The sequence below is a fragment of the Penicillium citrinum genome (assembly GCF_028827155.1).
Source record: "Penicillium citrinum strain IBT 23319 chromosome Unknown utg000009l:1.0-4274883.0:1.0-4276374.0, whole genome shotgun sequence".
In the NCBI taxonomy this organism is placed as follows: domain Eukaryota; kingdom Fungi; phylum Ascomycota; class Eurotiomycetes; order Eurotiales; family Aspergillaceae; genus Penicillium; species Penicillium citrinum.
This window is the reverse complement of record NW_026622694.1, coordinates 3,799,998-3,821,547: the sequence shown is the minus strand read 5'-3', so window position 1 is coordinate 3,821,547 and position 21,550 is coordinate 3,799,998. Positions and strand designations below refer to the sequence as shown.

Genomic DNA, 21,550 nt, shown 5'->3' with positions numbered 1-21,550 from the left:
CATTCCGGTCCGAGACAGGGGGCAAAAAGGATGAAAGAATAACGCATCCACTGAGAATAAAACAGACGGAAACTCAACACTCTTACCTTTTGTGATTGATGCAACTCGTAGATTTCCTCGACTGCGAAGTCTTCTCTCGCCGCTCTGAGAAACTTTGATATCGTTGAGCACGTGACCTGATGGCGGGGTTGCCTCTTTTGGCGGCGCCAGAGCAATCTATAAAAGGTCAAGTTCATCAATAATACTACAGACAATGATTAATGTCTGACCAACACCATAATAATTACTTATCTAGTAGATAACTGTCCTCTATACGCGAAGTACGGGACGTAAAATTAGCAGTATAAGGCATTCACAAGCCATAATATCTAAGAGGATTCTTTCAGGGATATACTTTGGCTGAATATACAATCTCATGAGAATTTGTACTTGGCTGTAATGTTACAAATATGATAAATTAATTACAATACATACAGACCATGTTGGCCTGCTTCTCTACACATGCGAGGGAAAGCAAAAAGAAAAAGACAAAGCCACAGAACGCCCCAAGTCCCACGTCCATGTGGGCAGGTATCAAAAATCCCTAATGCGAATGGTGTATGTGAGAGTAGATCAACGAGATCGTATGCATCAGCTGACACAAAATCAATCCCTTAACCATGCTCTCCGTTTCTCCTCCTTCTTCTCTCGCCGCTTTTCCTTGAACATCTTCAACTCCTTCTTGCTGAGCTTCTTGGCACTTCGCTCCGCTCGTAAACTCCGTCCATCATGACTATTAGCAGCAGAGTCCACGTCGAAGAAGGCGTTCATTTGTCGATAGGATTTATTATCTTGATTGTGGTTTTCTGGGTTGATTGAATCGGCTTGCCAACGACCCGTGAAACGATTAAAGGAGCCAGCGGCAGTGTAGGCAGCTGAAGGATCCGTTCCAGGGCCACCTGTCTCTTGCGTTTGTACTTCGTGGTGCTGTGCGTACGGCGCGGTCGGGTCATAATCGCCGTGGATGGCAGGATTATAGCCACCAAGCACAGGCTCCTTTTTCTTGGGTGTTTCTTCTACACCTGGAGCTCCTCCAGTAGGAACGCGTGGGTTTTCCCACTGCGAAAGCCCACTGAATCGGTTGTAAAAGTAGTATGCTTGGTTGTTGGAATCCCAAACGGGTTCCCAGCCATCGTCCTCAGCTTGGCCTGGCGGTGCTTCGTCGGGGAGCGGCGGGGGAATTTCATCGGGGAGAGGAGGCGCGGATGCATCTTCTTGTTTTGCATCATCATTGTCATCGTCTTGTGTTTCCTTCTCATCATGTTTGTCTTCTGAGATGTCGTCTTCGTCATTATCGTGGTCTTTCGTTGGTGGTGCCTCTGTTTCGGCTTTCTCTTCCGCGACAGCCTCTGGCGACCCTGGCCCAATAGCTTCGTCCCCGCGCTCCTCCGCGGATGTTGTGGTTTCTTTGAGAGCTTCTGACATCCTGTTGATCAACACACACCTCTCGAGTGGGAGCAAGGAGAGAATGCGCAAGTTCGAGCAACTGTAATGCTTCCATGGAGGAAGATTGGCTGAGACCCAATGAAAGGCGCTGGAGGTCTCACCGCCTATCCCTTCCGATTGGACTATGAAATGAATACTATAGAATCAGATTAAAACATACTACATCATGTATAATTGGGTTTATTGATTATTTATATCCTTCAATGATATCTTGATCATTTGATTATATCATATTCTTCCTATCAGCTTACGTCGGCCCAGTTTGTCTATCTTTGTGCATGCTGACAACAAAGTACATAATTAAAATTAGAAGCTGGTTCATCGCAAGCTCGGGAAGGCATGCACGATATATATCGAATTGCATTCAGTCCACCCCGATACCCACTGTAGGTATCAGGGTGTATCGGGGTGGACTTACCTATCTATTTCTCTTCATGAATTATTATCACGACACAACCTTATGTCGTGATAATAATTGTATTGGAATACTTCTTCATAACCATCAATTTTGAAATACACTCGAAAGAACCAATTTAATATTTAAAGTACGAAACTAACGGAAACAAAGAATTAAAACTTACTTAGTAAAGACCTCTACATCGGGCTACTCGGGAGTAGCCCTACAGTTCGCCAGGGCAATTCAGGCCTGGAATATCTAAGACGACTTCGGAGTTCATGATTCTACACTCCCAGTGTAGATGACCCTTAGGATTTCAATAGTATTGGATATTGTGAATTTGAAGTTATGCCTCGCTAGTACCCAGCATTAGTCAATAGTACTTACTATATTTGACGGGCAGACAAAACATTAAAACCCAACCTTTGAAGTGCCTGAACAGTGTTAGCTAGATCTTACACTTAAGAAATATAAACTACTAAAGCTGCTCTAGTGCAATAGAGAGCTAGCACTCGTATCAACCGTTGCCCCCAGCTCTGCATTGACATATGGCCTGCTTACTACCCAAGTACCACTGGTAGACGTCCCTGAGTTATATCTCAAGTGCAATCAATATACAGTACGACCTGACTCACAGTTGAAGACTTTTGTCTAAGTCTAATGTTATCTAGATGAGGTATGCATCAAATGAGACCATGAGATCCATGAATACTCAGAATTTGTCATTGCAAATATGAACTTGCATAAACCTGTTCGTGGCTATAGATGCTGAGATTCAGATCCCGATGTGCTTCTACATACGTACAATGTAGTACTATGAAGTGGGACTAGAAGCTAGGTGTAGTAGGCGATCATTAGGACTGGGTACGGGTATAGAGTAGGGGTAAGCAGGAACAGGGTCTCAGATTGCTACCCTAGAGTACGGTGTATAGCCCAGGGGAAATTACAAGGCAGATCTTCAGGTCACTGAATGGCCATTGTAACTAGGGCTTATGGTATGACTCGCAGAAAACACGGACGAGGCCATTTGGAATCCACGAAGACTATGGTTCTTGTCATTGATCTCACATAGTCCAATACAGGCTCCCAAAAACCAACACACTTGGTTAAGCAGCGTTGCGGTGCTCAATTCTTTCTCGTGGCCCAAGGGCGTGAAACAATGAAGGGAGGGCAACAAAGTCCTCCCTATGGCCGGAGTGCGGTTAATGGGTGAACGAGGTTGCTCCCTTGCAGCATGATTAACCATGCGTCATGCGCTCCACAATGTTTTGAAGCACTCCCTCTCTCTCTTCCACACACTAGCACGATCCTGACCACTCTCCGGATTGTAGAGCCCGGTAGCATGCCTTAGCTCCCGTGGGCCTGCAGGGTCATGGCTAGATGACCACTACCGGAGGTTCGTACTGTCCCTTGTGGAGGCTGGTTCAGGAACAGAGCTGGATGACCCACTCAATAAGGTACAAACTCAGGACTAAAGAACTATCGATGCTTAAGGGAGTATTTGCTACGCAAAATTATCCCACGGGCGTGTGTAGTCTGATACCTTAATGTAACTCCGAAGTTAACAATAAAGTCCATATATATCGGTTCGTAGGACGGAAAGAGACAGCAACCCACTATAGAGTACGAGCACATAAACAAGATTGACTGTAGTAACTAACTCTCATGTTCTGGAGAGGGCCAGAGCGCAAGGAATGCCAGGGCAAATGACCAAGACTAGTGAAGAGAGTCAATCAGGCTTCGTAGATCCATACCAGGAGGCCCGAATGTGGAGTGATCCTCCCTTCCATTACCTTACAGGTTGCATTCCGAAGAGAAGGAGGAGATTGCAATGGAGGAAACAAACAGCCCTGGAGGCTCAAAGAGATTGATTCAAGGAGCCCACAGACCACCACAGAGATGTATAAAAGCATGTTCCTTCATCGCCCAATCTTACTTTCTTCATCAAGCATCACTCTCTTTAACCTTCTCTTTCTGAAGTACAGTCTTCTCTCTTTCTTATAAACCTAAACTCCGAGAACACCTTTCGTTCAAACCCAAACCCACAGACACAATGCAGTTCACTCTCTCCACTGTCCTGGCCCTCGCTGCCACCGTTGTTGCTCTCCCTCCCTCCGGCCCCTCTGCTGGTGGTGTTGGTAACGGCAATGGTGTCGGAAACAAGGGCAACACCAACGTCCGCTTCCCTGTCCCTGATGACATGACCGTCAAGCAGGCCCAGGCCAAGTGCGGTGACCAGGCTCAGCTCTCTTGCTGCAACAAGGCCACCTACGCTGGTGACACCACCGATGTCAACTCTGGCATGCTCGGCGGCACCCTCAGCAACCTGATCGGTGCTGGCTCCGGCTCTGACGGTCTTGGTCTCTTCGACCAGTGCTCTAAGCTGGACCTCCAGATCCCCATCCTCATTGCCGTCCCCATCCAGGATCTGGTCAACCAGAAGTGCAAGCAGAACATTGCCTGCTGCCAGAACTCTCCCTCCAGCGCCGTAAGTAATCATCACACTACATCATGTTTCCACATATCTAACAATTTAACAGAACTCCGACCTCGTCGGTGTCGGTCTGCCCTGTGTCGCCCTCGGCTCCATCATCTAAGCGCTTTCCTACGCTCTCTGGCATCGTGCGAGAAGCATTGGCCTCCGTGTCGCTTCTGGTCGGCCTTCGGGCTATCTGGATTTCGACACCAGCGCTAAAGTGAACTGTTATCGATTCTCGGGGAAGGAAAGCATGAGTTGCTGGCATTTGATTTGAATAGTTAGGCGATTTGATCTTTTCACGCCCGTGTATCATTAACTGTGTCGTGTGGCACCCCTCGGAGAAAGAAGACTGTTTTTGTTTTTGCTTGTGTTTTCGGCATGGTGCTTTTGCTTCTTGTCTGGTGCATTGGAACTGGACTAGCTGCAGTCTATCCAGTATTCTTTCGCATATATATCTTTAATCCATTAGATTTACTCTAGTGATATCTCTTTGTAAACCATTGTAGTCTTCATGTTTACACGTCTCCTTAACAAGACAGTAGAGTAACATTATAGTTTCTTAAGGCTCTATCCACATTGAATTCATTAGGCGTTCTGCTAAATTTGTATATCCTCATCTTATCTAGATCGGCTATTTGTAAATGACACTAAGTCGCTTTTGCCTGAGTTGAAATATCTCTCCCAATGTAAAATGGTCCTAGCACGGTCGAGTACTCTAGTTCCTCACTCCTCTCTGCTTAACTATCTGTCTACTATGTACTGTATAATGCACATCTACTACAAGCGAGATTTCAAGTGATAGAATATATCACTTAAGATATCGTCATGCTGTATTCAAACATAGTCTCAATTGTTTCAATGCCCATAAATGTCTGCATATCAAGCTTATCATTTCATTGTTTATTTACAATCTGTCTAGTCACGCAGGTTTAAACTTATAACTACCAAGTTTTTTCCATTCCTCCTCCAGTCCAGATTCCAATATCTCGACCTCTTCCAATCCCATGAGCCTCGAGCCATTTTTCTTCTTCTTTCTCCGAAACCAAGCACTCTTCTTCTGCCAAGCTGGAGGCATCTACATCGATCCATCTCGGGGATGTGGGTGATCGCAGGTTCTTCATCGATACTGGTGAGCGAGGAAGTCTAAAACTATAGGTCTTTCGAAACAAGCCGGTCATCGACCGACGCAACTTTGATCCTTTCTTCCCAGTTCCCTTCTCTGCAGCCTTCTTTTCTGTGTCTTCTTCTTCCCGCTGACGTTTCAGATCATTCCTCTTCAAGGAGGACGGGCTTTCACAAGACATCTTTTGCCCTGTCTCAATGGGAGCTTGTAATTTCTTGGTCGGCGTATCAAACGGCGACTGAACAGTATCGAGTTTTAGAATTGGATACTCAGGTCGAGACAAGGCTCTTGCAGCTCTATCATTCGCGAAGTCAAGCATTTGTTCGTTGTCGAACAGTGCCTGCATTTGCATACTCAAGCTCAATTGCGCGGGACTCAGTGGTTGTTTTTGATTCTGGGTTGGTGATTCAATAGGGATAATCGGCTCGTGTGAGTGGTGAACGGCTGTCGAACCCGATGTCATGCTTCCAGCTCGAGCAAGGGACATTTTTTTTGATGAATATCTGACAAGGTCGTTATAATCGTCCTCGAGACGCTGTGGTTTATTGCTTGAGGATAGTCTGCGGGACAGTTTATTGTCGCGAACGCAGCGTGAAACTGAAGTAATGAATCCCATGATGCAGGAGACTTTGTCCTTTTTGTATTCGAAGTTTGCTTCGAGACTTTTTTTTTATCGGGGTGCTGGGACGTGGGGGGTTGTATAGCTGATAAACGGATCTCTGGGGCTGGGGCAAGGGGTGTCTTGGGCTGGAATTGCTGCATAGTACGTGCAGCACGTCTTGACTTGAGTAGAGTTGAGAGCATGTACCAAGTCTGTAGAGATGTAGAGAATACTTGGAAATCCAAGAGACGTCGCACAAACTTCTATGTCATTGTATCTTTAATGAGAGAAGTAAAGCTATACTTGAAATTATCATGTCACCATCAGGATTGAACCTGAAGGCGAACATGTTGGAGTCTAAATGATTTGTGAGACGGTTTCGTTCATCCAGAGCCAACCGATCGATCTAGCTCATTCCACGTTCTAACACGCCTCCGATCCCTTATGCCCGACGTCAATCGACACGAGTCCATAGAAAATACCTCATGGCCTACGTGTACAGTATCTGCAGTACAGTACAAAGCAAATGGCAAGACCTCTTCATCCGTCATCATTATTTCATGCATCATCTTGGCAGATACTGTACTATGCAGAAGCTCTCATGATCTCGAAACTTGCAGTGATCGACCGCAAGCTGCAAAGTTGATCAGGATTAAACCAATCGCGAGGACCGGAAGGCTGCATTCCCCAGAGGAGCTCTCAAGGGCGTATATGCAAGGATTTGCCGGCCCCTTGATCTTGACACAATCAGCTTGATGATATAGCTCACCATCAATGGCTCGCTCTCGCTATGACATTGGTATGCACGAGCTTCTGGGTACCATGTCGCCGAATACTTCGACGCGATTGGGGGACTACGGGACGACAGCATACATGGGCGTGAACGCAGTGCATCTCGAGCGCTTCGAGGTCCACCAGCAAGAATGTCGGTTGAGGCCATCGCGTTTGGGCCCCCAGCCATCGCGCGACTCAATCCCTTGTGGAAATGGCGGTGTCTTCGATCTACTGAGACACTTGGCGCTGTCAGCCTCAACATCTTTACCAGTGTAGCTCTATATGATGGAAGTCTTTGACAAAAAGCCTCAACAAGTTGATCTCAAAAATGCGCGTATGAAAACTTTCCAAGGTCTACGATACGCCCCTTGCAAAAATGAACTCAATCTTACTTCACAGATGGCCATTGCGCTAAATTGACTGACATAATGCTCAATCCAAGTTGATTTACAGATCGAAAAACCCATACAATTAAGTCAAGCCATTGAATTATATGCCCGAGCGCGCAAGTCGCGTATACCTACTATGGACCGGCTTCAATACAAGCATTATTATGGTACGAAAAGCATCAGGGGAACGGGAAGAAAAAAAACCGGTCTCCAATTACAGACACCCTCCGGCTCCACCATATGCTTGCGATGAACAAAAGCTTCTCCGTAAAAAGCATTAGCATCATGTCCACGATAACCTTGACACTCACAGCATCAATCACCCGGATCCTGCGTGGACCCATAGTGGATTGACAAAGAATGAAGCTGCAAACACAGCCTTGCGATGATGATCCGCCTGGCAGCGCAAATGAGCACCAAAATCCCACAAAAGGCAGAAACACTCATGAGACTCATTGCCTCGTCTCGAAGGCAGAAGTGCAGTATCCGTCGCCGGCGCCTAGGGCTTGCCGACTTGAAGAATGGGACTATCACTTCCCGAGAACAAGATCAGATGACCATTAATGTCAAACCCAAGACAAGATAATGTTAGCTCTACTGAGCTAATTCCGCTGTCTCCAGCTGAATCGGATACTCCTAATCGGCCAAAAACAGAGAAAACGTCTGAGGTTCCATTATCATGGACGCCATGGCCTTTAAGGAAACTGATTTTAGCTGGATTTGGGATCTGTTTTGTCCCTCTAGCGGTGATAGTGGCCATTCTATTTGGAATTTCGAAGCACAACTGGGGCTTAACGTCATCGAAACAAACTCTGTACTACTTATGGACATATGGACCGACTGCAGGTAGGTTGGGTCGCATTTGGGACTGCAGCATTTAGGGCGATGAAAAATGATCATCTTTTATCTTACTAATTCGCGTATAGGATTAACCATTGTGGCTGCTTTTTGGGGCCAGGTTGAGTATCGCACCAAGCAATTGATGCCATGGAAAATCATATCCGTGAAACCGGCTCCATCCGAAGATACTCTCTGGATGGACTATATCTCATCATGGAATGTTGTCGCACTTGTCAACTCGTTGCGAGCCGATCATTAACCAGGGACATTGCTCATAAAGCTCTTGATTGTGGTCTCCACTGGTCTATTTGTGTTGCAACCCGCAACAATCTATGACAACAATGCTCAGTTGATGAAGACCAACAAATTGGATGGATCCAATTACAACCCTTCTGTTATCGACTCTCGGCCATTTCTGGGCCACTATGCTGCGATAGCCGACCACAAAGATTATCAATATGGCGTAAATGCAAATTATACATACGAGACTTTCAATTTATCTTCTTACACAGACGATGCAATCCTCGAAGGCATGGTAAATGTCTTTGAGGCCAACTTGTCTTGCGAAATTTTGACAAACCAAACAATGATTCCGGCAATCAAAAGTCAGGCGACCATGAACGTCCGAGCTAATCAGTCGACATCGGTTGCCGTGAGCAAAAACTTCATCGGTACTCAAAGCACCTAACTGCCACGTCCGTTTTCCATATGAGATGAACTCAGTAGACACTGCACTGCCGAGTGCTTATTTCGCCAATCACCGATTGTTATACACCAGATGGCAAGAACAAAGACTTGATGCTAGTTCATTTCGATGTCTTAAATGACATGACAGCTGTATACTGCAGACCGAGCTATGAAATCTCGAGGGCAGATGTGAAATTTCAGGCACGGAACCCATCCCAAGCCGTACTCCATTTTCCCACGGACAAGTCGCCCAGGAAACTGGCCCATATCTCCGATGCCGACATATTGAATGGAGTCCGTCTTGCAACCTCTCATTTGCCAAACGAAATTGTTGTGTCGGATGGAGATGGCGAAGATTCCACTCCTTTGATCTTCAAGGCAATTAAGCTGGATTTCATTCAAACGGAAGAGCTTTGGAAACACCCTTATGTGGAAATGAGACAAACAAGGGCCATGTTCTCCGCTGTAGCAGCACAAATGGCAAAGTATCGGCTATTCCAGACAGATAAAAGTCTCATCGATGGCCAAAGCATCCTGCAAGAAGATCGGTTGCAAGTCAGCTCGGTGTCATTTGTTATTATGGAAGTCATATTTGTGGCTCTAGTCGTAATCACTCTTTCATTGTTCTTTATAGCCCCTGGGATGTTACGCCTCGGGGTCCAGGGTCTATTGGTGGACTCGCACTTCTTGCTGCGTGAAGCCAGGATATCACATCTGAATTCCGTGGAACTGGCCATATGAGTCTGGAATCATTGATTCGGAGGACGAAAGAGCAAAACTTTGGAACGCATGCCCAATCTAATTCCTTTGTAGGGGATTTTAGGATATCAAAGAAGGGCAATTCCCAGATGGAAACTATTGAATCACCCAAATTAATCAGCTGGTGGCGACCATTGTCAACTAGTCTGGTGATTCAGTCCATTTATTTTCTAGCTCCCATTGCATTGATTGTCTCTTTCGAGGTCCTATGGGAAAAATCAAAGAGTCTGAATGGCATCGCCGATATTAACCCAAGCGAGTACATTCAATACTCATGGGTGTATATTCCAGCATCTACGATGTGTCTTGTTAGTACATTGTTCCCGGTGCTAGACTCTACAGCTCGCATTTTCCAGCCTTATAGCCTGCTTCGCAGATAGGCAGTTCCAGCACAGGCAGCCATAACTACTCAACAGTTCGACAAAGTTGCCCCGCATAGCCTTTTGGACTCCATCAAGAATTCTCATTTGGCAACAGCGACAACTAGTCTAGCCGTCATTCTGGGTGGCTTGTTACCAATTGCTGTCTCGGTCAAACTGACCGGAGACTTCAACTTCACCGAAGAAGATAGTTCAATGGGCAGACGTCACTTGGTGCGCTCATTTTGAATGCCAACGTCTCATATCCTCAATAGACATACAAGGAGCTCGCATTTCCTTCCTTGGCGATGAAGGATGATTCGATCGGCAAACTCTCCCCACGGAGGCCTAACAACACCACGGCAATCAAAGTGAGAGTTCCTGCAGTGAGAGCAAGTATTGAATGTGCGAATCTCAGTTATAACACAACCTTCGAGCATACGACACCCATCAAAAAACTAGAGGGAAGCAGAGATGCTCTTGAAGATCCCAGCTTACCTACTCGAAGGCATTTGACGGCTTTGTCGACGCAATGGTCTACGGGATCGAAGGTGTCCCAGCTAATGAGCTTCTAAATGGAACCCGTCTACAAACTTGATATAAGGAGGTTTATGGACTGATCGAGTCTCAGCGAGCCGGTTCCCAATTTCGAACGAAATCATCCATGCTCAACCATACGCTTCCGCAACTTACTGGCTCGGTCAGAGATCCTCATCGACGTCGTCTGGTCCAGAGCGCAATATCTACCCGGCTTTTGGAAATCGTTCTGGGCTTGATGCGTTGGGCCGCCGTTGCAGGTATCTGGGCGATTGATACAAGACGCACGTTGCCCCAAAACCCGTGTAGTATCGGGGCTGTGATCAGTCTTCTCGCAGGGACTTCACAAATTCTAAATGAGAGTGTCATTCTGACTGGGTCTGAGCACCTCAGTTACCAGGAGTTGCTGAAGCAGGGGGGTTTCGGCTGGCTCTTGTTTAGTTTAGGATGGTGGGCTGAAGATCGGGAAAGAAGGTTTGGGATAGGAATAGGACAAGCTCGAAGGGAATGATGCCTTGCTGATGATAGAACCATTATTTAAGACATCTTCAATATAAACTTGAATCACTGGAATGTGCACGAGGCTTTGTAGGTTATGACTTTACAATGCATACTGAGCATTGGTATGCACTACTAGTGTAATGATGCTATGTCTCGGGGGTCAGTCTACTACTGTGGTACAAGTATACGGACAGATTCTTTCACGCAAGAAATTTGGCCTCATCATGAAATATGCGAGTCGTAGGGCTTGCCACAGACATCATGACAGCACCATGCATGATATGAGGTCCTGCAAGGAGTTGGCTTAAGTGCCGTGACCAGAAAGCAAATCCGCACTCTTGTCAAGATCTATTGAACATTTAAACTATGAAAGGGATATCAAATGGGAAGATAAGTCTGATGTCCATCGCTTAGAGCTTGCTTGCAGGAGCATCAGTATATAGAGATTGGCTTCGCTTCATGGCTTCCTGGGCCTCCTTCTCGATTCTGTTGAGCAGGACGGCGCAAGTTGGGATGTCATGGATGAGTCCAATCACCTGGCCGGCGGTCCAAACCTGAAAGCAAACATGTTAGATGGTATTTGTAGCGGGTAAAAGGGTGGTCTACTTACGCCGAAGTCGACATCGCCGTTAAGGAAAACCTGACGACCACGCTTTCCGCTGACGTAGGGTCCGATCTCGCTGAACTCTCCGGTTGTGCTTTCACGCTCAACCTTCAAAGCATCCTGAGTCACCTTGTTGGCGAAAAGACGAGTGGTGTTCTTCCACCGACGGAGAACCAGGGCGGTATCAGTCTCCTGAGCATTAACAATTGCTTCCTTCACTTTCTGGTGAATTGGAGCCTCGACGGTGCTCATAAAACGAGTGCCCATGTTAATACCGTCGGCACCGAGAGCAAGGGCAGCAGCCAGACCTTGGCCATCGGCAAAGCCGCCAGAGGCAATAAAAGGCACACCCAGGTCTTGGCGTGCACGGCTGAGAAGGATGAAGTTGGTGATATCGTGTTCACCGACATGACCAGCGCATTCAAAACCATCAATAGAGAGGAAGTCAACACCAAGCTTAACAGCAGACTTAGCGTGGCGGATGGTAGTACACTTGTGTAAGACAATACAACCGGCCTGCTTTAGCTGCTTAATCACAGGACCTGGGTTGTTACCAGCGGTCTCAACAATCTTGATACCCTCGTCAATGATGACCTGAGCATAGGCACCGTAGTCGGGGGGGACGAGTGCGGGAAGCAGAGTCAGGTTCACACCGAAAGGGTTCTTGGTCATGGTGCGGCATCGTCGAATCTCCTTGCGTAAATCTTCGGGCGTAGGTTGAGTGAGGGCAGTGAGCTGTTCAGTGGCGAAATGTCAGTCTATTCGTATCCCACAACAAAACTCCTGCTGCTCATAAAACATACTATTCCGAGACCGCCTGCGTTGCTAACGGCCGAGGCCAGCTCAGCGTAACCAACCCACTGCATACCTCCCTGCACCACGGGGACTATGTGCTGTTAGATTCGTGGCATGAATATCCATCATGACATATGAGCCACTTACCCCGAATGCCCAATTTACGAGTCAGGGCAGTGTTGAACGGCATCTTGTCGGTGTTGTTCGTTTATAGGTATCAAATCGAAGTATCACAACGAAAATGATTGTCAAAGAGAGCGACGGAACGAGGTAGGGGTTTCCAAGCAGAGATCAAATATAACAGTGGGCTATAACAGTAGAGAGAGAAGCCAGTTGAAGGCAATAGGTCCTTCAAGTAGGTGTCTCAGGTGATAAAAAGCACCGAGCCCGGAGTCGGGGTAGCCGCGGACCTGGGCTGTGGGGAAGCAAAGTTGCCGAGGTTCGTTTTGATTATGCGACGAGGCCGAATAACTATGTACTATGTATATTGACGCAGACAAGACAAGAGTTCTCCCAATTCCGATCAGTCCTCGGTCTTCAAGACAAGTTTGTCCGATAGATGAGGTGATCAAGCTGCTAATGTCAAGCATATAACAAAGTATCTGGTGACCCATACCATACAATGAAATTGCTTCCCCTGCTTTACGGTGTGCCTGGCCATTTTCTTCATGTGACTACCGCCTCAGGCCAGCCAAAATATTCAGATGTACCAGAATAGAAATTCGCGATGACTGACTAGGTACTACAGAGTACGGTTTCAATGACACAAGATTTGGTTTATAGACAAGATAAGGGTCTTCATTGATTATAAATTAAGAAACAAACATCGATAGTCTAATTGATATGTAACCCTGATATGAAACCCATCCGGCTCATGGACAGAGGGAATGGGCGATTAACGACGGGAAGTCCTTCTGCGAACCTCGAAAGTCCCAAATCAGTCGCGACAGAATGCCGAAACCAAAGGGTGCTAAACACGACGACTTCATGCCCCCGAAGGGGTACACCGTCGTGAGCGGAGGCTCGTGAAGAAAAGAAAAGAGCTAAGTGGGTTCAATTTCGAACGAAAGTCATAACAAGCGAGCCACGTGACCATCCTACACGGTCATGTGATATCATGTGGTCCGGAAGAAGGATCTTCCCGCAGCTGCAAATACCACACCCGTGATTGGCTACCGGTCCGTGGTCCCGTGACCTTGACGGACAGCCGGCATCGCGAACGATCGGAAAGGGCCAGTCCTACCCGAGGTTTCTCTTCTTCTCCAGCGAAAGCAACCTTGACTTCACCAACCCACCATGTTCTCTCAGAAGGTTGCCCAGCAGTCGCTGCGACGGCGTATGTACTGCTCTATCATTTTTAGTCGCCTCTAGATGAATCGCGCTGACAATGTCTCCCTCGATTCCACAGTTGCCGTCCAGCAGCCACTCTCCATGCAGTGGTCTATGATGCGCGCCTCCCCGGCCGCTATGGCTCTTGGAAAGGGTCTCCAGTCGAGGTCAGTGAATATTCGCGACAAACAACCCATCGACTATTTCAAAATTTCTCCCCGGAAATTGTCACCCCCGCAGCAGCAGCAATCAACAGTCGACGTCATCCGTGATCAATCATGAAAACTGACATTGCCTCCTAGACCCGCTACCACCGCCTCCAACACTGAGGACCCAACCCAGATCCTCGCCAAGCAGCGTCTGAACCGTCCTGTCTCCCCCCATCTGGCTATCTACAAGCCCCAGATCGGTTGGATTGGATCCTCCTTGCACCGTATCACCGGCGTCATCCTGTCCGGCCCTCTCTATCTGTGGGCTACTGCTTATCTCTTCTCGCCCGCTTTTGGCTGGCACCTTGAGTCTGCCTCCATGGTTGCCGCCATGGGTGCTCTTCCTGTCGCCGCCAAGGTCGCTCTCAAGTCCATCCTGGCCCTTCCTTTCACTTACCACTCCCTGAACGGTCTCCGCCATCTGACTTGGGATCTGGGCCGCGGTCTCACCAACTCTGCCATCATCAAGTCTGGCTGGACTGTTATTGGCCTGAGCGTTGCCAGCGCTCTCGCCCTTGCCTTCATCTGATTCCCACATACCTCTCAATTTTCCTTGTGTTATTAAAGTGACTCCCTTTTTTTTCTTTTTTTTGGTCGAGCAAATTATACGTTGAACGTCAAAGTCTAGTTGCGAAGCGCGAGCTCAAAAGGCGTGAATTTTCTTTCTATGTACACTTTCTTCCTGATCTGAAATGGGGTAAGCATCTTTGACTCAACTGGTCAATCAAATTACTTTAACCTTTGGGCATGATACATTTGGAGAAATTCCACATATACCAAAACCCTTCAGCTTACCCAGGTCATGTATCCAACATAAAGTAATTGTAAAAAGACATTAAGCTACACTTGTGTGGTTTTGTTTGTTTTCAGAATTTCGCATGTTTTGGTATCAGTATAATCGATTTGATATACTGGGCAGCTTCAGGGCCGTTCGCTAGCCCTAACCCGGGGACTCCCATTGCAACATGTAGATGAACAAAATTGATACGTTGACCAGCACCCTCTTATGTCCTTTTGTAGCTATGCAGTTTTCCTATTCTTCCTCGCCTCCACGACGATAGCTTAACGTGCTTGGCGTTGATCATCACTCATACTCGTAATAGTGGGCGGGTAGAATTGTATATCCATGGTCATCGTGGTCTAGGAGGTATATACTGGTCAGTTAACATTGTTACGATCCAACACTTGTGATTGACAATTGAATGTGAGACTCACCTATACCTGATTCTTCCTCAACGCCGTATAAAAAGCAAAAACAAAAACAAAAACAAAATACGAACGTTGTCCCTCTAAGCGGGACTTGGTGGTGGGTTGGGAGGAAATGGACGTGGAGAAGGTGGATCTTGCACGGAGTGATTACTCGATGGCATCTCGCTCAAGTTCGTCAAGGAATAAACTTCTTGGATTAAAGGTAAAAAATGCCAAGAATTGACCATGGTTCTGTTGTATAAAGTCATATTCAGCTCTTTGACAGAAAGACTGTTGAAAATATAATATCGATAGTGGTAGGTTGGAGGTTCAGAGGAGTCGTAGTATATATTGACTTTCAACAAAGGTAGAGAGACGAGTGCACAAAAGTCAGAGAAAACTGATTTTTTGACTTGAAGATAAACAGAATCTTCCGCCAGGACAATCCCTCTATTTAATAGTCCGAAGAAGATCAAGCCATCGAGAAATCACACCCCTCCCTCCAGTAAGTAGTACACCGCTCTCCCGTCGGCTGTCCCTATTGAGAATAGTGAAGACAAGATATACAGCCCTGAAAGGGAATAGAACCAAGGCTTCTGGGGCGAGGGCATACTAGAAGTGGCCTCCCAGGTGCACAGATTCAACAATATTCTGAGTTGCAGCCTGCAAGGGCCCGACGGAACAGAACTTGATGTATAAACCGTTGACGGCACGTAGTCACACCCGCTATATCTTTGACCACTTTTGTAAGAGGCTAGCCCAACCCGAATACCAACTTGAATCGATTAGAGCCAGAGGGCTCAATTTGTATATCTGAACACTTCTTGAAGTACTCATTCCTTTCAGATATGTAGACCCTACTAGGTGGTACCTGTAACATACGAGATGGTTCGTCTGAAGCTGAATTTTACTACTTGTCAGATAGTGGCTGAAGTAGTATTTTTCCTGGCGTCAATGGCTGAAATCGCTTTCCCCAGACCCAACGGCAAGCAGAAGACTTTCTGTGGAGTGACACCAGCGGTCTGGGCTGTGAGTTTGCGGCTTCTTGCAGCGATCGTTTTCGCGATGGAAGGGAAGCGTATCGTTGGGTCATTTGTCTTTTTCCCCGATGCGATCCTACAGTACCGTGGCGGCTACTAACCGCTGATCAGGTTGATCGTGCCGGAACTTGAAGAAAGAGAACCTATTAGTATGCCATGGTGAAGATTCTTTCTAAGTGCAAACTTGTTCATCTACTCTTAGCCTCTTACAAGCAATTGCTACTTCTCCAAAGAATCTTTTTTGGAAATACAGCGGAGCCTAACTAAGGAGTTCTCTTAGGGATTGTCTATATCAACTCGTACAAAGTTGTTCAAACAATTGAATTATAACTGACACACGGGAGTCATCCTACTGTTTGTCAGGTGATACAGATAACCTCGAGCTTCCAATACCCCCAAGAGCCGAAACATCCATATACATAGAATCCCGGAAGACGCAAACAAAGTCGGAGATCAGCACACGTGGATTACCTTGCACTTCCCGTGGTGCCACAATGCAAGTCTCCCACCTTCCCCTCCTCATTCAGGAGGCTTCTAGATGAAGTCTTCCACTAAGGGGGTGGCCAGGTGTAGCCTCGCACCGCGGGCCGTTTTCTGCAGCCCGTCCAACAGCGGGAAACAAGGGCCTGGGAACCAACCACCGTCGTATCGACAGCTCCCAGCCGCCAATATCCGCTGGCGACATCAAGCAGTCATGAAATCGGCCGTGCATTCGCGGTATGGAATCTTGTTCAACCTGATAGCTCGGCCGAAGACTCTGGGAAGCTTCTAGTCCGCAGAAAATCCCAGTCAGTGCTAGGGGCGATTTTGTAGAAGCCCAACGAATATTCTCCTGGACTTGTTTAGCAGACCATCTAGGATCCCGCTCTCTTCGTATATTGGGTCATTTCTCGGCAGCGGTTGGACACCTGGGTGCTGGCCGTTGGGCCACGCTTAAGGCCCGAAGACCCACCTGCCTCAAGCATTGTTTGTGTATCCAGTCATGGAGCTAGGGTAATCTACCCATGACTCCCTTTCGGATCATTGGCGTGAGCAGTAGGAGGGTACAGTTCATAGTAGAGCCTGATGCTGCTTAATTAGCGACGCCAGTTAGTACCCTGGGAGCAAAACCCGTTGCTGACCATATAATACCAACATTTGGGCGATACGAAGTAGTGATTCTATCCAAAGAACGACGCTGCTAAGTGCATTCATTTCCCTGCTCCAAATCTCAGTAATAGCAACATGAGCATCATGAAAGCGGTCATTGGTCCTCGAGTTCCGCCATGGATCACGCGTCCAGCGTCGGATTCAACGGTGGTGCCATACTTCTGATAAAATCACACAAGTCCGCCAAAAATTCCCATTGTGAACATGGAAGAGGCCTTGCGGGCGCAGCACGGCTCTCAGATGCTCAGGGCTCGGGCCTTTAGGCTGCGGCATGTGTCAATTCAACTCGATGAAGCAGAAATCATCCACTTGACCGCTAGATATGCTTGCAGACTGCGTCAGATGATGTGAGTCAAGATGTTAGTTCAATCATACCTGCACCGAGGCATGATAGCGCCTGATGTCAAGTATATGATTCCCGCAGCCAGTAATAGCCTACCCATGAGACTTCTGGTAGGCTGTCAGCACCCAAGCGGCGCATATGTTATGTACCCTGTTTCATGAAGAAGCAGGTTGAGAGATAGGATTGAAATTTCCACGAGCAGCGGTGAATATACCCTAGGCAATTTGCCCAATTGAATATTGATAGCCCATGACAATTCAAGCAATCACTTATATACGTATGAGATTTTTGCTTGAACTGAACTACTGCTCGAAGTACTCGCAGAACAACAGATCTGATGTGTAAACAACGGAGGAAGGCGGCAAAATCCACACCGCCGAAAACTTTCCCAAACGCCGCCTCGGAACAGCCATCTACTCTCGCCGTCCAAGCAATAACCAAACATCTCGCCATGGCTTTGAATCTGTCCATTCGAGCGGTCAGGTCTGCTCGTGCTGTGCGGTCTGTTCCCCGCCCTGTCTCGACTCTCCTTCCCTGCCGCACTTATGCCACCATCCCAACCGCCGAGTCAAAGGAGCCCCGATGGTCTTACACTCCTCCGCGTACCAAGGCGCCCTTCAGTCTTCACAACAATGCGCAGGGCCCTAAGTTCCATGTGAACTCTGATCCCGCTCTACTCGATAAGTTCTATACCCGCCTCCTGGGCCAGGATGGCGACAAAATGCTCTCCGACGAGGTGAAGTGGTTGGCAGTCACACACAAGAGTTTTGATCAAGGACGCCGAGGCTTTAACGACCGCTTGGCCTTTTTGGGTATGCAATTGATCTGATGGAACATTCCGAGTTTGAACGGTTCACTTACGTGAGATTTGCAGGGAAACAAATTGTGCAACTGCAGGCCTCTCTTGCGTTGGTGCAGAACTCTACCGCGACATCCTCCTCCTCTTCACGCGATGCGCATGACCGCGAGCCTTTCTCTCACCCAGCTTTGAATGGATTGCAGAACCTCTCCCCTCGCACTAAGAATGCCCTGACGGACCGAAAAAAGCTGGCAGAGCTGGCGAGAACCTATGAGACTGAGAAGATTATCCGCTGGAACCCTCGGCTAGTATGAAAACTAATCTATGATGAGCTCTGCTTTCAACGGATTCAAACTAATCTCACTTTTTCTATCTTTAATAGCCCGAAAATCTGCACGAGTCCGGCATCGAGCTGGTCCTGGCACAGACTCTGTACTCTGTGATTGGCGCCATCTCGCTCGAAAAGGGTGGACATATCGCGAACAAGGTGGCTCAAGAGCGGATACTGGAGCCTCTAGGATTTAAGACGGTCCTATAAAGACTGTTTTCTTGGGTTTGGGAGCTGGAAAAGCCCTCCGAAGCATTTCCACGGCGTTTCTTGATTTCATTTTGAGATTTTTTTCTTTTCCCCCAAATTTTACTCTGCCCGCCGGACAGGGTAGAGTGAAGGTGTCCTTGAGAAGGGAACCACTTGTATATGTACTACTACTAGAGGAGGATGTATTATTCTTTATTACTTATATTCTTGACCAAATACCACACAACACTCAAATGATTTAATTTCAATTCTTGTTTCTATTAAGAGAAATGTACGGCTCCTCTGACACCGCCCGCGTAACAGAGCACAATACACGGCCAGCTCTTATGGATCCCTCTATTTAAAGATGCCTAGTCTCCGCTACCTCTGTATCGCAAGTAAAGTAATTAAAGGCTAACAGTCAAACTGACAGAATGTCAGCTGACTGCAAGTACTGCCTTGCACTGTCTAATTGAGGGCGTTGAGGAAAGAAAGAAAGAAGGAAAGAGCGACTGCGAAGAAAAACCATTTCGGCGAGTTGGCGCTAGCCACTTTTGGAATAGTCTGATATCGATTCTCCACTGCGGGCGACTTGGGTGTTTCCCCTTCAGCTTCAACTGCCATTCCGACTCGCCATCTCCATTTCCCCCTCCACGATTTACTCTTCTGCTTTCGATCATGCTGCAATAGGGAGTGTCTCGCTCATTTCTCTCCCTCTGTTGACATTCCATTGTGCTCAGTTTCCCACTCACCGCCTACTCCTCACCTCTCACACATCGACCGCGCATATCTGACCTGACACCTTTCATCAAAACCCAACATTGATCCACCATGGCGTCGGCTCTCTTCTTCCTCGACCTGAAGGGCAAGGTACGCTACATCGCCATCAATTGGACAAAATGATCACCTGCCTGAGCTCTGAGCTTTGTCCTGGCTAATGGGTGTGTGTGTGCGTGTGTGTGTTGCATGGCTAATTTATCGATAGACCCTTTTGGCCCGTAACTACCGTGGTGATATCCCCATGTCCGCCGTCGAGCAATTTCCTATCCTACTCAGCGAGGCCGAAGAAGAAAGCTCCGCAGTACCTCCTTGCTTCTCACACGAAGGAGTCAATGTGCGTTTCCTACCTTCCCCCCCCCTGATACTCGCCCCTCTACACTCCGCACAGTGTTGTGCTCCCAAGGCTTTAGTCTTCCACGAACTTAAGATCACTTTTTTCTGTTTGCTCGCGTACATCACCTGCTAACAATGGTATCTATTATGTCAGTATCTATATATCCGCCACAGCAACCTTTACATCCTCGCCTTGACAAAGAGAAACACAAATGCTACCGAGATCCTCCTGTTTCTCCACAAGCTTGTGGAAGTATTCACCGAATATTTCAAGGTACTAGAGGAGGAGAGTATCCGCGACAATTTTGTTATCATCTACGAGTTACTGGATGAAATGATGGACTTCGGTTACCCACAGACTACAGAAAGCAAGATCTTACAAGAGTAAGCAAAGGACGACCGCCCTTGATTTTCGCTAGAGATTCGGGTGCTAACTGATCTGGTGCTGTAGATACATTACCCAAGAATCACACAAACTCGAGGTGCAAGCTCGGCCGCCCATTGCCGTCACTAATGCTGTATCTTGGCGAAGCGAAGGCATTCGTTATCGCAAGAACGAGGTTTTCCTGGATGTGGTCGAATCTCTCAACCTACTGGTATCGGCAAACGGAAATGTTTTGCGATCCGAGATCTTGGGTGCCGTTAAAATGAAGTGCTATCTCAGTGGAATGCCCGAGCTGCGATTGGGACTGAACGACAAAGCGATGTTCGAGTCGACAGGTCGTGCGACTCGAGGAAAGGCTGTCGAAATGGAAGATGTCAAGTTCCACCAGTGTGTGCGACTTTCACGGTTCGAGAATGACCGGACGATCAGCTTCATTCCACCAGACGGTGAATTCGAGCTAATGAGCTACCGTCTGAATACGCAAGTAAAGCCACTGATTTGGGTCGAGTGCCTGGTGGAATCGCACTCCGGGTCGCGAATCGAGTATATGCTCAAGGTGAGCCCTCTAAATCTTTCGATGAGAGATTCATCTATATTAAACATTTTCGTATGACAGGCCAAAGCACAGTTCAAACGCCGAAGTACCGCGAACAACGTCGAGATCCTTGTTCCCGTGCCCGAGGACGCAGATTCCCCCAGATTCCGTACCAACATCGGAACTGTACACTACGCTCCTGAGAAATCAGCAATCATCTGGAAGATCAAGCAATTCGGCGGTGGCAAGGAATTCCTCATGAGGGCGGAGCTGGGTCTGCCGTCCGTGAAGGGTGATGATGAGCACGGTGGTGGTATGACTGGCGGATTTGGAGGTAGCATGGGTGGTGCTGGTGCAGGCAAATCCAAACGACCCATCAATGTCAAATTTGAGATCCCTTACTTCACGACCAGTGGTATCCAAGTACGGTACTTGAAGATCACTGAGCCTAAGGTATGTTGCATCACCTGGAATCGCCTAACTATATGAACACTTGACTTACCAACGAGCAGCTGCAATATCCCTCCCTCCCTTGGGTTCGCTATATCACACAGTCCGGCGACATTGCCGTCCGTATGCCGGACGTGCAATAAGGAGTTCTTGATTTACATGA

The 21,550-nt window shown here is 47.5% G+C and overlaps 12 protein-coding genes across 12 annotated transcripts; 9 read left to right on the top strand and 3 right to left on the bottom strand.

Annotated features, from left to right (window-relative positions):
* Positions 1-645: 645 nt before the first annotated feature.
* On the bottom strand, positions 646-1,464 carry N7469_010904 (WW domain-containing protein; the record flags this gene model as incomplete). The annotated part of the gene is made up of 1 exon (XM_056649809.1): positions 646-1,464. The coding sequence occupies one exon, from the start codon at positions 1,462-1,464 to the stop codon at positions 646-648; it is 819 nt and encodes a 272-aa protein (XP_056496940.1).
* Positions 1,465-3,935: 2,471 nt separating this feature from the next.
* N7469_010903 (hydrophobin family protein) lies at positions 3,936-4,479 on the top strand (the record flags this gene model as incomplete). Its single annotated transcript, XM_056649808.1, has 2 exons — positions 3,936-4,370; positions 4,423-4,479. The coding sequence occupies 2 exons, from the start codon at positions 3,936-3,938 to the stop codon at positions 4,477-4,479; spliced, it is 492 nt and encodes a 163-aa protein (XP_056496939.1).
* An 823-nt stretch (positions 4,480-5,302) lies between these two features.
* Positions 5,303-6,100, bottom strand: N7469_010902 (uncharacterized protein; the record flags this gene model as incomplete). The annotated part of the gene is made up of 1 exon (XM_056649807.1): positions 5,303-6,100. One exon carries the CDS (start codon positions 6,098-6,100, stop codon positions 5,303-5,305), a length of 798 nt encoding a protein of 265 aa, XP_056496938.1.
* A 759-nt stretch (positions 6,101-6,859) lies between these two features.
* Positions 6,860-7,135, top strand: N7469_010901 (uncharacterized protein; the record flags this gene model as incomplete). Its single annotated transcript, XM_056649806.1, has 1 exon — positions 6,860-7,135. One exon carries the CDS (start codon positions 6,860-6,862, stop codon positions 7,133-7,135), a length of 276 nt encoding a protein of 91 aa, XP_056496937.1.
* Positions 7,136-7,811: 676 nt separating this feature from the next.
* On the top strand, positions 7,812-8,347 carry N7469_010900 (DUF3433 domain-containing protein; the record flags this gene model as incomplete). Its single annotated transcript, XM_056649805.1, has 2 exons — positions 7,812-8,094; positions 8,175-8,347. The coding sequence occupies 2 exons, from the start codon at positions 7,812-7,814 to the stop codon at positions 8,345-8,347; spliced, it is 456 nt and encodes a 151-aa protein (XP_056496936.1).
* Positions 8,348-8,916: 569 nt separating this feature from the next.
* On the top strand, positions 8,917-9,473 carry N7469_010899 (uncharacterized protein; the record flags this gene model as incomplete). The annotated part of the gene is given in 2 exon segments (XM_056649804.1): positions 8,917-9,398; positions 9,410-9,473. The coding sequence occupies 2 exon segments, from the start codon at positions 8,917-8,919 to the stop codon at positions 9,471-9,473; spliced, it is 546 nt and encodes a 181-aa protein (XP_056496935.1).
* Positions 9,474-10,557: 1,084 nt separating this feature from the next.
* On the top strand, positions 10,558-10,941 carry N7469_010898 (uncharacterized protein; the record flags this gene model as incomplete). Its single annotated transcript, XM_056649803.1, has 1 exon — positions 10,558-10,941. One exon carries the CDS (start codon positions 10,558-10,560, stop codon positions 10,939-10,941), a length of 384 nt encoding a protein of 127 aa, XP_056496934.1.
* Positions 10,942-11,341: 400 nt separating this feature from the next.
* N7469_010897 (NAD(P)H-dependent flavin oxidoreductase) lies at positions 11,342-12,520 on the bottom strand (the record flags this gene model as incomplete). The annotated part of the gene is made up of 4 exons (XM_056649802.1): positions 11,342-11,485; positions 11,542-12,270; positions 12,339-12,421; positions 12,478-12,520. 4 exons carry the CDS (start codon positions 12,518-12,520, stop codon positions 11,342-11,344), a joined length of 999 nt encoding a protein of 332 aa, XP_056496933.1.
* Positions 12,521-13,626: 1,106 nt separating this feature from the next.
* N7469_010896 (uncharacterized protein) lies at positions 13,627-14,397 on the top strand (the record flags this gene model as incomplete). The annotated part of the gene is made up of 3 exons (XM_056649801.1): positions 13,627-13,666; positions 13,739-13,826; positions 13,962-14,397. 3 exons carry the CDS (start codon positions 13,627-13,629, stop codon positions 14,395-14,397), a joined length of 564 nt encoding a protein of 187 aa, XP_056496932.1.
* A 1,613-nt stretch (positions 14,398-16,010) lies between these two features.
* Positions 16,011-16,196, top strand: N7469_010895 (uncharacterized protein; the record flags this gene model as incomplete). Its single annotated transcript, XM_056649800.1, has 1 exon — positions 16,011-16,196. The coding sequence occupies one exon, from the start codon at positions 16,011-16,013 to the stop codon at positions 16,194-16,196; it is 186 nt and encodes a 61-aa protein (XP_056496931.1).
* Positions 16,197-18,039: 1,843 nt separating this feature from the next.
* Positions 18,040-18,925, top strand: N7469_010894 (mitochondrial 54S ribosomal protein mL57; the record flags this gene model as incomplete). Its single annotated transcript, XM_056649799.1, has 3 exons — positions 18,040-18,400; positions 18,463-18,695; positions 18,770-18,925. 3 exons carry the CDS (start codon positions 18,040-18,042, stop codon positions 18,923-18,925), a joined length of 750 nt encoding a protein of 249 aa, XP_056496930.1.
* An 810-nt stretch (positions 18,926-19,735) lies between these two features.
* Positions 19,736-21,530, top strand: N7469_010893 (AP-1 complex subunit mu; the record flags this gene model as incomplete). Its single annotated transcript, XM_056649798.1, has 6 exons — positions 19,736-19,774; positions 19,890-20,018; positions 20,172-20,401; positions 20,469-20,958; positions 21,019-21,390; positions 21,450-21,530. The coding sequence occupies 6 exons, from the start codon at positions 19,736-19,738 to the stop codon at positions 21,528-21,530; spliced, it is 1,341 nt and encodes a 446-aa protein (XP_056496929.1).
* Between the last annotated feature and the right edge of the window lie 20 nt (positions 21,531-21,550).